This window comes from Pseudorasbora parva, chromosome 15 (genome assembly GCF_024679245.1).
Source record: "Pseudorasbora parva isolate DD20220531a chromosome 15, ASM2467924v1, whole genome shotgun sequence".
Taxonomy (NCBI): domain Eukaryota; kingdom Metazoa; phylum Chordata; class Actinopteri; order Cypriniformes; family Gobionidae; genus Pseudorasbora; species Pseudorasbora parva.
Genome location: NC_090186.1, coordinates 33288486 through 33304902, shown reverse-complemented (window position 1 = coordinate 33304902; position 16417 = coordinate 33288486). Strand labels below are relative to the sequence as shown.

At 45.0% G+C, this 16417-nt stretch overlaps 1 protein-coding gene across 1 annotated transcript in view; it reads left to right on the top strand.

Annotated features, from left to right (window-relative positions):
• Positions 1-16417, top strand: part of LOC137041050 (uncharacterized) — a 51893-nt gene that overhangs the window by 25039 nt on the left and 10437 nt on the right. The window contains exons 13-16 of the mRNA XM_067416975.1: positions 6850-7307; positions 7422-7737; positions 12600-12949; positions 13084-13370. Coding sequence (XP_067273076.1) covers positions 6850-7307; positions 7422-7737; positions 12600-12949; positions 13084-13370 — 1411 coding nt within the window. The remainder of the gene's footprint in view (positions 1-6849; positions 7308-7421; positions 7738-12599; positions 12950-13083; positions 13371-16417) is intronic.

Here is a 16417-nt window from a genome sequence, read left to right as displayed (position 1 = left end):
AAGTGCCACTAAGTCAGTATTTTGACCCTTTTTTTGTTGAGGTTTTTAAAGGTTTATTACACCCAAATACTGTTCCCTATCTGGGAACTTGAGCTACGTCGAAACGCTGTGAGAACGCCTCTGCATGATTGCTTCGTGAGGCGCGTGTAGAATCAGTCCAATCAGGAGATGGAACGTCATAGGCGGGTGACGTCATCGACCGGAAACTATAAAGCATCCGCGAACACAAACAGAAACTAGCTTCTGTGCCTTCAGCAAGTGATCTGTGTGAATCTGTCTGTCTATTTGGTGTTTTTGTCTGTCTATTGAGAGAATTTTTCCACCTTTGTTAAATATATATAAGATATATTATAACATAAAAGAAAAAAGGAGATTATGGTGAGTGAACAGCATTTCACAAAGTGTGTTCATACCTGGCCTCATTACATCATGGGTGGGGATACACACTCATTGTGTGTGGCCTGTTTGGGAGCGCAGCGCGCTCAGGCAGCCCTCGAGGGGGCTGCTTGTGAGCACTGTGAGCGGCTACCGTTAAAGAGCATATTGCAGGTTAAAAAAAAATTGAGATAAACATATAGCCTTTTATGAAAATGCCATATGAAAAGGTAATGCAGGATTTGAAATGTTTTTAAAAGATATAAGAGCACAAATTTAGCAGATAAAGTGGCCGTTTCGTTGGCTGTTTGTAAAAACTGCTGTTTTTTTCAACATCGCGTCATATTACGTCACGAAAGGGAGTCGTATGTATGTGTGTGTAACGAGTTCGATGAGGTAAGGAAGGAAGAGGACACGGGGGTCGGCAGGACTGTTGATGCTTATTTATTATTCACTCAAACACAAACGTGCACACTTCCTCGTGTGTCTCTTTCTCATATATCGCTCAGTCTCTGTATCACTTCCGGGTCACGCACTTCCGGCTTCCGGTATACTCAGGGTCTCTGTGCATCAACAGTCCGACTCTCTCTCTCCTCGGTCTCCGGTTCCGCTGGTGTTTTATCCCGTCTCCGCGCTCATTACTAGAACAAGAGACAGGTGTTATTAATCTGCGTCCAACCCACTCACTTACCGCTCGTCCCGTGGCCCTCTCTCCCGCTGCAGACCTCGCTGAACCACGCCCCCCTTGCCACATACCCCCACCGCCCGACTCAGGCCGGGGAGCCGTCCGGCCTGCAGCCCCCCCCCCCCCCATTTCTGGAGAGGAAATCGGCCACAGCCATCTGAGCACCCGGCCTGTGGACCACCTTGAACTTAAACGGCTGAAGAGCCAGATACCAACGGGTGATCCGCGCGTTGGTATCCTTCATGCGGTGGAGCCATTGGAGAGGAGCGTGGTCCGAACAGAGAGTGAACTCCCGCCCCAGGAGGTAGTAGCGGAGGGTGAGAACGGCCCATCTGATGGCCAAACACTCCTTTTCTATGGTGCTGTACTTAGCTTCTCTCTTGGAGAGCTTGCGGCTAATGTACAGCACCGGCCGCTCTCCCCCCTCCACCTCCTGGGCCAGGACTGCGCCCAGCCCCCTGTCCGACGCGTCAGTCTGCAACAAGAAAGGGAGAGAAAAGTCAGGGGAGTGTAACAGCGGCCCGCCACATAGGGCAGCCTTTACTTGGGTAAAAGCCTGTTGACACGGCTCCGTCCACTGGACCGTATCTGGTAGCCCCTTTTTAGTAAGATCAGTCAAAGGGCTGGTGAGGTCCGAATAATTTGGTATAAACCGTCTATAATATCCCGCCAGCCCCAAGAACTGTCTTACCTCCTTTTTGGTCTTGGGCCTCGGACAGGTTGCAATTGCGGCAGTCTTATCAATTTGAGGACGCACCTGTCCATGACCCAAGTGGAAGCCCAGATACCTTACTTCCACCCGCCCAATCGCACACTTCTTCGGATTGGCCGTGAGCCCCGCTCTCCTCAGCGACCTCAGGACCGCCCTCACATGCTGCATATGCCGCTGCCAGTCGTGACTATAAATCACTATGTCATCTAGGTACGCCGCAGCATATGCAGCATGGGGACGCAAAATCCTATCCATGAGTCGCTGGAAGGTTGCGGGTGCCCCGAACAAGCCGAAAGGAAGCGTGACGAATTGGTGTAATCCGAACGGCGTGGTGAAAGCTGTTTTTTCTTTGGACAATGGAGACAAGGGGATCTGCCAATAGCCCTTTGTTAAGTCCAGTGTCGAATAAAATCGAGCCGAGCCTAACCGATCAAGCAATTCGTCAACCCGTGGCATTGGATACGCGTCGAACTTCGACACAGCGTTCACCTTGCGGTAGTCCACACAGAACCTGACCGAGCCGTCCGTTTTGGGGACCAAAACTATCGGGCTCGCCCAGTCACTGTTGGACTCCTCGATTACTCCCATGTCGAGCATTGCGCCTAATTCGTCCTGAACTACTTTTTTCTTGTGTTCAGGCAAGCGATACGGCCGGCTGCGAACTACCACGCCCGGCTCGGTCTCGATATGGTGCTGAATCAAGTCGGTACGTCCCGGTAGGGGCGAGAACACGTCGGCGAACTCCGCCTGCAATTTCGATAAATCAGCGAGTTGTAACGGTGAGAGGTGATCTCCCCCAGGGGCCAGCGCGACTGATTGCGCTTTAATGCTCGCCTCTGGCCCGAGATCATCCTCTCCCCCGATCACCGTTGCCAACAACACCGATTCCACCTCATTCCATTTTTTCAGCAGATTGAGGTGGTATATTTGACGTGCCCCGTTCCTATCGGATCGTATCACTTCATAATCGAGCTCTCCTATCTGCCGTGCGACCTCAAACGGCCCCTGCCACTTCGACATTAATTTTGAGCTCGAGGTTGGGAGTAGAACGAGCACCTTCTCTCCCGGTGTGAATTTGCGCAGTTTAGTACCCCTGTTATATGACCGGCTCTGGCGGTCCTGGGCTTGCAACAAATTCTCCCTAGATAGCCGCCCCAATGTGTGGAGTTTTGTTCGCAAGTCCATGACGTACTGAATTTCGTTTTTGGCCAACGAAGGCCCCTCCTCCCAAGTTTCTCGTAGGACGTCCAGCACCCCCCGTGGCTGACGCCCGTAGAGAAGCTCGAAGGGGGAAAACCCCGTGGAGGCTTGCGGGACCTCGCGCACAGCAAATAAGAGGGGTTCTAACCACCGATCCCAATTTTTGGCGTCTTCTTGTACGAATTTACGGATCATGGATTTAAGAGTGCGATTAAATCGTTCGACCAAGCCGTCTGTTTGTGGGTGATAGACGCTGGTTCGAATGGATTTAATGCCCAGTAATCCGTACAATTCGCTTAACGTGCGTGACATAAACGCCGTGCCTTGATCAGTGAGGATTTCTTTCGGAATCCCCACCCGGGAGATTAAACGAAACAGTGCGTCCGCAACACTCTTCGCCGAGATGTTGCGGAGAGCCACTGCTTCCGGGTATCGTGTTGCGTAGTCCACGATAACTAGCGCAAAACGATGCCCGCGTGCGGATCGTTCTAATGGCCCGATGAGGTCCATCGCAATTCTCTCGAAGGGGACCTGCATTAATGGTAGAGGGCGCAATGGCGCTTTTGGGGCGGCCAGTGGGTTCACCAACTGACATTCAGGACAAGACGCGCACCACCTGCGCACATTGTCATAAATGCCTGGCCAAAAGAATCGGGTCATTAAACGATTCAGCGTGGCCGCCTGTCCCAGGTGGCCCGCCATCGGGTTCGAATGAGCCGCCTGGAAAAGCATTTCCCGGCGGCTCTTTGGTACTAACAATTGGGTTGTATCCATTTTTGACTGAGCGTCTTGGGTCACTCGATACAACCTATCCTTAATTATGGCAAAATAAGGATACGTGACGGGCAATGCGGGTTGAAGGGGCTGACCGTCGATGGTGCGGACCTGTTGAAACGCATGTTTTAGCGTCTCGTCTTGAGACTGCTCCAGAGGGAAGTCATCGCGGTCCGAGAGAATCAGTCTCTCAACCCCGCTCGGTTCCTCTGAAGCTGTTCCCAAGGGCCCCGTATCAGCCTCGCCAACCTGCACTCGCACCGCCCCGTTCCTAGCCTTGTTTCCCCAAGCGGCATCCGCGCACAACGACCCCAATAACGCCGAAAAGGCGGGCCAATTCGTCCCCAGAATTAGCGGATGCCGGAGGTGGGGACTAACCGCCACCTCAACACTATGCTTTTTCCCCCTAAACTGTATCGTGACTGGGACAACCGGATATTCCACCACATCCCCGTGCACACACCGCACCTTAACCACGCGGCTTGTATCCAACGCCCCAGGCTGAATCAGGCTTTGATGGATCGAGGTTTGGTTACATCCTGAATCCACCAAGGCCTGATATGTACCCCCCTTGATACTTACAGGAATTTGGTACTCTCCTGCTTGATCGGGGGTGGTCCGCTGGACGTCCGGGATCCGGATCATTGTTTCGATGTCCATCATCGGACATCGGTCCACAAAATGATCCGGATCACCGCACCGCCAGCAGGCCAGCCCAGGCCTACCCGCCGCCCCGGCGGCGGGGAGTGGGTTGGAGGCTGAGCGCGGATAGGGGGCGGAACCGGATCCATAGTCACTACCCGTCCCCAGCGGCCCCGCCCCCCTGGGCGGGACCCGCGAACTCCCAGACGGTCCAGGGCCCATCCCACCCCGGCCTCTGGGGGAAACGCGAGGAGGGCCTGGAGGGCGGGACCTGGGGAGAGGGACAGGTCGAGAGAGAGAGAGAGAAGGGGGAGAGAGAGAGGGAGAAGTTAGTGGGGTTGCGCCGACCCCCGGGCACGCCACCAGGTGGTCCTCCGCCAAATTGATGGCCGTCTCCAGCGACGTGGGCCGGTGGCACTGGACCCACTCGGCGGTCTTCCTGGGGAGCCGAGTGATGAACTGCTCCAGCACCACCAGATCGACGACATGGTCCACGTCGCTGCCGCCGGCCAGCAGCCATCTGCGGCACTCGTCCCGGAGCTGTTGGGCCAAGGCGAAGGGTCGACCGGACTCGCCCCACTCCAGGGAGCGGAAACGCTGGCGGTGTTGTTCTGGGGTCCGGCCGACCCGCTGAAGAATGGCCTGCTTCAGATCATCGTAGTCCAGGAGGTTCGCAACCGGTAGATGTTGCGCGGCCGCCTGGGCTTCGCCGGATAGCAGTGGAATGAGGCGCACCGGCCACTGTGCCCGGGGCCACCCGCAGGCCTCCGCGGCTTTTTGGAAGAGGTCCACGAAGGCCTCGGGGTCGTCCTCCGGCCCCATCTTTTGTAGGGGCACGTGCACCGGTGCGCTGGCCCGCCCAGCGGCCTCGGCGCGAACCTCCCGGTCCATCCAGCTCCGGAACTGCTCGCGGTCCTCTTGCTGGCCTTGGACAATGGCCTCGAAGCGGCGCTCCTGCTCGGTCCGAAGGTCCAGCAATGCCTTGTGATGTTCCTGGTGGAGGACCGCGAGGGAGGTGATGATCTCCGCAAATGGCGAGGCGGAGGGCGTTGTCATGGCGGCGGCTCTGTCCTGCTTCCTTCCCGGGTTTCGGCACCAGTGTAACGAGTTCGATGAGGTAAGGAAGGAAGAGGACACGGGGGTCGGCAGGACTGTTGATGCTTATTTATTATTCACTCAAACACAAACGTGCACACTTCCTCGTGTGTCTCTTTCTCATATATCGCTCAGTCTCTGTATCACTTCCGGGTCACGCACTTCCGGCTTCCGGTATACTCAGGGTCTCTGTGCATCAACAGTCCGACTCTCTCTCTCCTCGGTCTCCGGTTCCGCTGGTGTTTTATCCCGTCTCCGCGCTCATTACTAGAACAAGAGACAGGTGTTATTAATCTGCGTCCAACCCACTCACTTACCGCTCGTCCCGTGGCCCTCTCTCCCGCTGCAGACCTCGCTGAACCACGCCCCCCTTGCCACAGTGTGTATGTATGTATGTGTGTGAGTGTGTGTGTGTGTGTGTGTGTGTGTGTGTGTGTGTGTGTGTGTGTGTGTGTGTGTGTGTGTATGTAAAAAGGCACTGTATGGTTGCAGCAACTGAGTTATAGCATAATAATACTCATAGATCTAGCCTGTGACATTGTTGTGCATGATTTGGCAATAGGGGACAGCCATGCTGGTGAAAATCAAGACGACTCCTGAATTTTTTGATTTTGCATGTTTAAAAAATATCGTGAGATAGGGAGATGCGAGAAACGTGCTCGGCTTGTCGTGTTTTTCCTCACAAGCTGCAGCCACGACCATACGAGCATCCACAACAGGCGGGCGTAACAGTAACGTTATGTCAGCAAAAACAGCACCGGGTAACGTTACGCCCCGCGCCCGGCTTTAACGTCTAATGTGGACGGCGAGTGTGACTTAAGCCAGATGGTCTGAACTTATTATTAGTTTCTGTTATTGGTATCAATACTCCTAGATGACCAATAGCAGCTTTGCGATTGCCTGATACATGATAATTATCTGCAAAGTATTGTAATCTGAGCACAGTGTTAGCGTATAATGTTATGAGCCAACTCTCTCACCTGCTCTGTTTTCCACTGTTTCTCCTCACACAACAATTCCAATCATCTCCTCTAATCATTGTTCTGTCTAATCCTGGCCTGTCTCTTATTGTGTGTCATAATTGCATGGCTGTGGTCTGCCACATGAGTATTAATAAACATTTCTAATTTCCTCAGCGTCCGAACTGTCATTGCGATCCATTGTTTTCCTATGGCTGAAAGTCACCGCACTCCCTCTCGTTATATCACTTCCGGTTTGCATATTTGTAGATGCGGAAGTAAAATTTTCTCACAAAAATGACTCAAAAAGCCTTATTAGCGTATTTAAAAGTATATTTTAAAGAGACTACATTATTTTTCTATACACTGACTCTCTGGAGTCTCTAACCTGCAATATGCTCTTTAAGAATGCCGCGCTCCCGCCGGGCACTCTTTGAGGAGGGTGCTTCGGCTCGTGTTCCCCGTGGCTCGGGTCCCGCTGCTGCTGAGGCAGAGCGGCGGCTTCAGTCTTGGGGTTCACAGATGGACCTTACAGAGGGGTTTGAGACGGGCCCAGCCTTATCTCAGCCCTCACCTGTACCGTCCAGTGCCTCGTCTCTGCATTTGGAAGCCCGCCCTGTGGTTTCTTCCTCCCCGGGCGGGCAACCGGAGCTCCAACTATCCAGCTCTGAGGAGGTGGACGTTGAGAGCATCGCGACTGAAAACTCGCCACTTCAGTCACCTGCTGGCGAGGAGCTTGTTGAGGTGCTCACGAGAGCAGTGGCCAGCTTAAATATCGACTGGCCGGCAGAAAGATCTGAATCCCATCGTAGACAGACTAAATTAGATGAGCGATTCCTGCCCTCACGTGCAGCAGAGCCTCAACGTCAGGGCCTGCCGTTTTTTCCTGACTTGCACACCGAGGTGTCTAGGTCGTGGAAGAAACCAGCGACATATAGAGTTTTTAGCCCTTAGACTTCAACGTATAGTAACATCGTAGGGCTAAAACAGTATGGTGGGGCGATGCCGAAGGTTGAAGAGACGCTTGCGAGCCATCTGTCGCCTTCAGCGGCATTGTCCCATAAGGCCCCGACATTAACCACCAAGCCGCTTAAAACATCTTCGGCGCTGGTGGGTAAAGCATACTCGGTGGCAGGTCAGACCGCGGCGTGTCTGCATACTATGGCGATCATGCAGGCATACCAGGCCGACCTGCTAAGGGACCTGGACGGTAGAGATGAGGTGGGGGGAGATGTCATAAATGAACTGAGACAATCTGCCGATCTTGCTCTCCGGGCCACCAAGGAGACGGCCAGGTGTGTGGGCCGTTCTATGGCAGCCCTGGTGGCCACGGAGAGACATCTCTGGTTAAACCCCACCGAAATCAACCCAGCTGGCATTTTAACATTGAGCCACTGTTGAATCAACGTCAGGTGCCAGTGTTGGATAACCGTTGAATTTTGTTTAGATTTTGCAAATCTAATCAACGTTGAAATGGCAACGTCTTTCCAATGTCACGTTTCTCAACATAGGTGAATTTGCCAACATTGAAACAATATTGATTTTAGTTTAGATTTTGCAAATCTAATCAACGTTGAAATGGCAACGTCTTTCCAATGTCACATTTCTCAACATAGGTGAATTTGCCAACATTGAAACAATATTGATTTTAATTTAGATTTTGCAAATCTAATCAACGTTGAAATGGCAATGTCATACCGACGTCATGTTTGTCAACATAGGTGAATTTGCCAACATTGATTTAAGTTTAGATTTTGCAAATCCAATCAACGCTGAAATTTCAACGTCACTATAAAGTCCTGCTTTTCAACATAGTTTTTGTTAAACTGTTTTCACTGAAGTATTGATGTGTTTAACAGTAACACCAAACACCTTGAAATGGATACATAAAAAAAAAAGTTTGCAAACACACACAGTCAGCTTGGAAGAAGCCAATTGGTCAAAGGAAGACCGGGAAGAAGATTAATAAAGACATTTCACTGACGTAGGAAACATGCTTTATCACAAAGCTGCAATTGTGCCAACCTTTCACATCAATTCAGGTTTCATTCAAACATTTCATGTCAAACTTTTACTTCACCCAAAAATTCTGTCATGAAAGGGTTAGTTCACCCAAAAGTGAAATTGAGGTCATTAATGACTCACCCCAATGTCATTCCACACCCGTAAGACCTCCATTCCTCTTCAGAACTCAGTTTAAGATATTTTATATTTTAGTCCCAGAGCATTGTGGCGATTCGAATCATTGATTCATGGCTGTTTGAATCTTTATTTGAGGTTTGAAAACAAACGCGGAAGAGAAGCCAATGCTGAATAAAGTCGTAGTTTTTGTTATTTTTGGACCCAAATGTATTTTGGATGCTTCAAAAGACTCTAATTAACCAACTGATGTCTCATATGGACTACTTTGATGATGTTTTTATTACCTTTCTGGACATGGACAGTATAGTGTGCATACTGCATTATGCTCTGGGACTAAAACATAAAATATCTTAAACTGTGTGTGAAGATGAACGGAGGTCTTACGGGTGTGGAACAACATTAGGGGGAGGAGTTAATGACATCAATTTCATTTTTGGGTGAACTAACCCTTTAAATGACTCGCCTTGTCGTTCCACACACGTAAGACCTTCGTTCATCTTCGGAACACAGTTTAAGGTATTTTATATTTAGTCCGAGAGCTTTCTGTCCCTTCATTGAAAATGTATGTACGGTATACTGTCCCTTTTTATGTTGTTGTTATTTTTGGACCAAAATGTATTTTCATTGCATCAAAAAATTCTAACCAACCCACTGATGTCACATATGGACTACTTTGATGATGTTATTATCTTTCTGGTCCTTTAAATATAAAATATCTTAAACTGTGTGTGAAGATGAACGGAGGTCTTACGGGTGTGGAACAACATTAGGGGGAGGAGTTAATGACATCAATTTCATTTTTGGGTGAACTAACCCTTTAAATGACTCGCCTTGTCGTTCCACACACGTAAGACCTTCGTTCATCTTCGGAACACAGTTTAAGGTATTTTATATTTAGTCCGAGAGCTTTCTGTCCCTTCATTGAAAATGTATGTACGGTATACTGTCCCTTTTTATGTTGTTGTTATTTTTGGACCAAAATGTATTTTCATTGCATCAAAAAATTCTAACCAACCCACTGATGTCACATATGGACTACTTTGATGATGTTATTATCTTTCTGGTCCTTTAAATATAAAATATCTTAAACTGTGTGTGAAGATGAATGGAGGTCTTACGGGTCTGGAACGACATTCGGGTGAGGAGTAAATGACAGAATTTTCATTTTTGGGTGAACTAGGTTTTTTTAACCTTTAAAAAAAAACGGCCCAAACATTGGGCAACATTAAACACAGCTGGTTAAGTCTTCCTTTTTTTGTTACTTCTTTCTGCTACCGCCACCAGTCCTCTCAGGTGCAAATTTCAAGTCTTTGGCCATGTATTTGTCTACTTTCGTTGGCTTTAAGCTCAAGACCGCATCTGATGAGAAAAAAAAAAAAAAACAGATCAGTATTAGCAAACACTACTCTCTCAAATTAAAATATTTAGCAAATATCAACTTTTGTGGCATTGCCAATGATCAAAGTATATAAATTAGTATTGATCAACATGCAAAGTCGTTGATAATCATGTGCTTGAGCGAGCAACAAAAGGCAGTTGGTAGTAACCATTGCTGCAGGTAGAGAAGTTAGTCTAGAGCCCAGAATCAAGTATTTTATATATATATATATATATATATATATATATATATATATATATATATATATATATATATATCAAAGTTTGGACATTACTATGTGTACTGTTTTTGATAGAAGTTTATTCTGCTCATCAAGCCTGCATTTATTTGATCAAAAATACAGAAAGAAATGTAATATTGTGATATTACAATTTAAACATTTGGTTTTCAATTTATTATATGTTAAATTACAATTTATTTCTGTGAAAAGCTGAATTTTCAGTATCATTCCTTCAGCGTCACATGATCCTTCAGCAATCATTCTAATATTCTGATTTATTATGAGTGTTGGAAACAGTTCTGATGCTTAATATATTTGATGAATAAAAGGTTTAAAAGAACTGCATTTATTCAAAATAAAAACATTTTCAAATAATATAAATCTCCTTTACTATCAATTTAACTTAACACATCCTTGCTATATAAAATTATTGATTCATTTAAAAAAAAAAAAAAAAGGGAAAGAAAACAAATGACTGACCAGTAGTGTATATTGCGGTTACAAAAGATTTCTATTTTTAAAACATTAGCTTCTTTTTTTATTTTATTTTTTACTTTTTGTTCATCAAAGTATTATAAAAAAGTATCACAGGTTATGAAAAAATATTAAGCAGCAGAACTGTTTCCAACTTTGAAAATGAATCCTCATAGTAGAATGATTTCTGAAGGATCATGTGACACTGAAGACTGGCGGAATGATACTGAAAATTCAGCTTTGCGTCACAGAAACAAAATGATAATAATTTAAAGCATAATAAATTGAAAACCAATTATTTTAAATTGTAACAATATATCACAATATTACATTTCTTTCTGTATTTTTGATCAAATAAATGCAGGCTTGATGAGCAGAAGAAACTTCTTTCAAAAACATTACAAATAGTAATGTGTCCAAACTTTTGCCCTGAACACACACACACACATTATATATATATATATATATATATATATATATATATATATATATATATATATATATATATATATATATATATATATATATATATATATATATATAGCATGCTCTATAGAGTCCTCCAACTAAATTTTTCAAAAAAAAAGTTAAGGGTTAACGTTAGTTACTTTTAGATTCAAATAGATGGTTGGGTTAGGTATGGGGACAACTTAACATTAAAGGACACTTTCAGGTAGTTTTTCCAAATCTCTGGAAAAAAGAAGAAAGAAGAATGTGACGTGCTAAAGATTTATAGATATTCTTATGCCTCCCCTGATTGGGTAATGGTAGTACAAGACAAAAACATTCAAACTGATCTAATATGTATAACGTTAGCTTCATGGAGCGTACACACATACACGCCGGTGGAACGACGGACTAACGGCAGTTCGCTGTTAAACTAGTCTGCCCGTAACGTTACACTTACGTACACACACATACAAAGGAATTTTCTAGTTATAAAATGTGACTTCAAAAACTTTGCTTACCGTCTGAGCTGTTACGCCCAAATTCAGTCGAATCGGTCCAGGTCAGAACGTGCGAGGCTGACGATGACGACACAGACCCACTTTGCGCACGCGCAAGCAGGTGTTGTGTGGAACCGTCAGAGCCTATTGGCCTTTGTGTGATGGACAGCCGCCGTCCTCCAATCAAGCCATACATCTTGTATTCGTGTGTGTGTGTGTGTCCATATGTGTGTTTATGTATATGTGTGTGTTTGTGTGTTATTTTTTTAATTTTAAGTGGTCTGTTAATTTTTTTCCAGAGCTGTGTAGGATATATATATATATATATATATATATATATATATATATATATATATATATATATATATATATATATAGCTCTGGAAGAAAAATTAAGAGACCACTTAATATAAAAATTTACTTAATATATAAAAATTAAAATGCACCAGAATGCAGGAAATCACATCTACAAAATTTAAAATTGTATGGGGGAAATGTATATCCCCAGACCCCCACAAAAACAGCCCCACATATAATATTTTCACCAGCCGCCACTGCATATATTGTTCTTGTATGGAATGACTAACCAAAATGATAAATCGGACTTGCTGTCAAAGTAAGTAAGTAATGTAGAAAGTGCTCAACAAACATTTAATTCAGAGTTGATATTTCAACATTGTATCATTATTCATGTAACTACTCTTTTTCAACAGTTAATTGATCAGCATTGTTTGGACGTTGTTCCAACGTTATTTTTCTACTGATATATTTCAACAAAATTTGTAAAAGTCATGTTTGTAAAAATAATGTTGATTTGACGTACAACTCAAAACTTGTTGATATTTCTATGTTGAATTCTTAGTGAGTTAACAACACTAATTCAACTATTTGGTGTTCAACGTTGTTTTGCACGTTGAACCAATGTTTTTTCATAAACTGACATTATTTCAACTACATTTAAACGTTTAATGTCAGTCGAATGCCAGCTGGGAAGGAGAGGGAGAAGAGCTTTCTGCTCGATGCGCCGCTGTCCCCTGCGGGCCTCTTCGGTGACGCAATTCAATCTGTCACCGAGAGGTTCCAGGAGTCCAGAAAACCGGCAGTTTACATCCCAGGGGTTTTTAATCAGGAAGCAGACATCCTGTCAAGGCAGGGGCCGAGGCCCGGGGAATGGGCTGTGGCTGAAGGCCCTGTGGCTGAAATATGGGAAAGCAAAAATAGATCTGTTTGCTTTCGGCAGAGAATTCCTACTGTCCTCAGTGGTTTTCTCTGTCACATCCGCTGGGGCTGGACGCCATGGTACAGGAGTGGCCGAGGCTACCTCTGTACGCGTTCCCCCCGATTGCTCTGTTTCCGGGAGTTCTGGAGAGGGTGCGCCAGGGCGGAGTCCGTGTGCTATTAGTGGCTACGTGCTAGCCGAACAGAGTTTGGTTTTCGGACCTGATATCTCTCCTGGAAGGCTCTCCGATGGAGATTCCGACCAGGAGGGACCTCCTCCCTCAAGCGGGCGGGAGATTCCTTCATCCCCTCCCGGAGTTATGGAAACTGTGGGCCTGGCCCCTGAGGGAAGAGGATCTGAGAGAAGAGGATCTCTCAGCTGAGGTCATTGAGACCATCCTTGACTCCAGAGCTCCGTCCACGAGGAAGTTATACGCACTAAAATGGAGATTATTCTCAGTATGGTGCAGAGAACGCCAGTTGGACCCAGTTAACTGCCCGGTAGGTACAGTGCTGGAGTTCCTGCAGGCAAGGTTCTCGGCAGGGTTGACCCCCTCCACAATAATGTTTATGTGGCGGCCTTAGCTGCTTTCCACACTCCTTTAGGTGGAGTGTCTTTGGGAAGACACCAGTTAATTACTTGTTTCCTCCGTGGCACTTTGAGGTTGCGGCCCGTAGTGCATTCGAGGGTCCCGACCTGGGATTTCGGCCATTGTTCTTCAGCGCCTATCTGTGGCCCCCTTTGAACCCATTGAAGAAGTGTCAGACAAGTTCCTGACACTTAAAACTCTCTTTTTGCTGGCCATTTCGTCCCTAAAAAGAATTGGGGACATTCAGTCCCTGTCGGTAGGGCCCTCATGTCTAGAGTTTGCACCTGGCATGGTGAAGAATTTTCTTCACTCCAGGCCAGGTTATATCCCTAAGGTCCCTGTGGGTCCTAGGGGTCCTATTACTCTGCAAACCTTCTGTCCTCCTCCTTTCGTGACGTCAGACCAGGAAAGACTAAATCTGCTCTGCCTGGTTAGGGCACTTAATACTTATGTCCACAGAGCTGCCCTGTAGAGAAACTGATCAGTTGTTTGTCTGTTTCGGAGCCCCAAAAAGGGGGGCTCCTGTATCTAAGCAGAGAATGAGCAAGTGGCTGGTCGAGGCCATCTTGCTTGCTTATGAGGCGGACTCTACTAGGGGTATGGCTACTTGTAAAGCACTTCTGTCGGGGGCTTCCCTCCAGGACATATGTAATGCGGCAGGGTGGTCTTCGCCGCTGACTTTCTTGAGATTCTACGAACTGGACGTAGCATCTACAGTTGGGGCACAGGTGTTGTCTTAGTCGTGTGCGCTACGGTTTCACACATACGAGCACTTGGTCCTATGGCAATGTGGGTATAAGCATTCTCACAGCGTTTCGACATAGCTCGAGTTCCCAGATAGGGAAGGTCTCGGTTACGTATGTAACCCTAGTTCCCTGAGGGGAACGAGACGCTGCATCGCCCGGCCATACTCCCGGCATGCTCGTGATCACTTGCTTCAGGCTGTTTCAGAATCTAGTTTATGTTTGTGTTCACGGATGCTTTATAGTTTCCGGTCAATGACATCACCCGCATATGACGTTCGATCTCCTGATTGGACTGATTCTACACACGCTTCACGACACAATCACGCAGAGGCGTTCTCACAGCGTTTTGACGCAGCATCTCGTTCCCCTCAGGGAACTAGTGTTACATACGTAATCGAGATGCTTTCTTTGTTGCAATTAAAGCTGATTTCTAGGACTGTTATTATAGTAATTATTGGGTCCAAGTTGCACAATTTAATAACTCATCAAGTAAAATAAACAAGGAATGGTATTTCAGTCAATCACATTTTCAAGTACAGAGGGAATACACAAGGATGACTCTGGGGGTAGATTTAAAATTGTGTATATTTTATAAAACAATAATTTACAACAGTTAAATTTGAACACATACAGAATCAAATTTGTTCATGACGTAAAAAACTTAATGGACAATCTCTTCACTGAATTCTAAGAGAGGGAAAAAAAGAGAAATTAATGAAATAAGGAATATTGAGGAACAAAATAAGGAACAATGTTCAACTCTCTAATTTTTCATTTCAAATTTTAAAGATCTTAGTAACCACAGAGCATACACATTATACACAATACAAAATTAAATCAAGCTTCATACCAAATAATGTTCATATTAATGTTATTGCCTACTGTTCAACGTTTGGGTGAACGGGTTCTTGAAACATTCATGTCAAAAAGTGCATCTGAACTGAAAAAAAAATAATAATAGAGAAAGATGCAAGAGAACTGAATAGAAATAACATATTTCTACAATAACATGACTTTTCCTGTCCTTTAAATATTTAAAGAACGGCCAGTGGAAATTCTCACAGCATGTAGTGTACTTCAGGAATGTTCAGGAATGGCTCTCCCTACCTGAATTATTTGTTTCTTGAAAATTATTCATTAATGTTAATTTCATATAAATAAATATACATAAATTAGGGCTAACATATTTCCTCAAATAAAAGCCTGTAGTGAATTAAACACCGGCCTCTGGTAGTGACCGGGAGTGTGGTCAGCACGAAGAAATAAAGGCCGGTTTCAAATAAAGGCCGGGGGAAAATGTGTGGATAATCTTCTAAATGCCTTTCATTTAATGCGCATTCAAGTTCATCATAATGTACAGTAGGGTTGTGCCGTGACAGCTCACCGACATCACGCAATCATCTTGATGCCACATGCCCGTTCTTGCGAGTGATACTAATCACTAATAGTCTAGTAGTCTCTTCTGTAGTTAGCCTAAAAACTTTGTAGGAATTGCTCTGTAAATTGAGAATAAAACTGATGCATATATGCCATTTTAAATAGACTACTGTTGTCTATGAGAGATGCGTCGTCTGTGAAAATACCGTGTCAGGCAGGCTGTACACAAATATTGATCTTTACCTCTCGTCTTTTTTAATATACTCTGCATTTAACTTAAAATATTTTATTCTGTACAAGAAAAAAGAACAGGCTTTGAAATAAACTATTTTGATGAAATATTGTAAGGTGGTCATATGAACTAGGCTACATTAAGACTGTTCAAAATACAATATGCAAAATCAAAATTGAATATCTCTGAGAAAAGTGCATGCAACATATTGGAAGCGTGGATGAGTAAGTAGTTTGGTCAGAAAAATAACGAAATCATAGTTTTTAAGTTAAAAAAATATGTAAAGCGACATCGTGCTTAAACTCTTCTTAAGTGGAAGGAAGCTTTTTCCCTCACGTGCAACGAGTCATTAATTGCGTTAGAAAAAAAAAAAAAAATTTTAAGTAGAAAATATTTATGTAAAGAAATATATTAAATTAAAAAGTGCTTCAAAGTACACAACCCTTCTTAATGGAAGGAAGCTTTTTCCCTCATGTGTAACCTATTTAGAAAGCACTGAGTAATTAGTTGGGTTAGTAAAATAACTAAATTATAGTTTAAGTATAAAAATATGTATGTAAAAAGAAATAGTAAAATTAAAAGTGTTTAAAAGTGCATTTTTATTCTCAAGTTTTCCCCTCATGCACAATA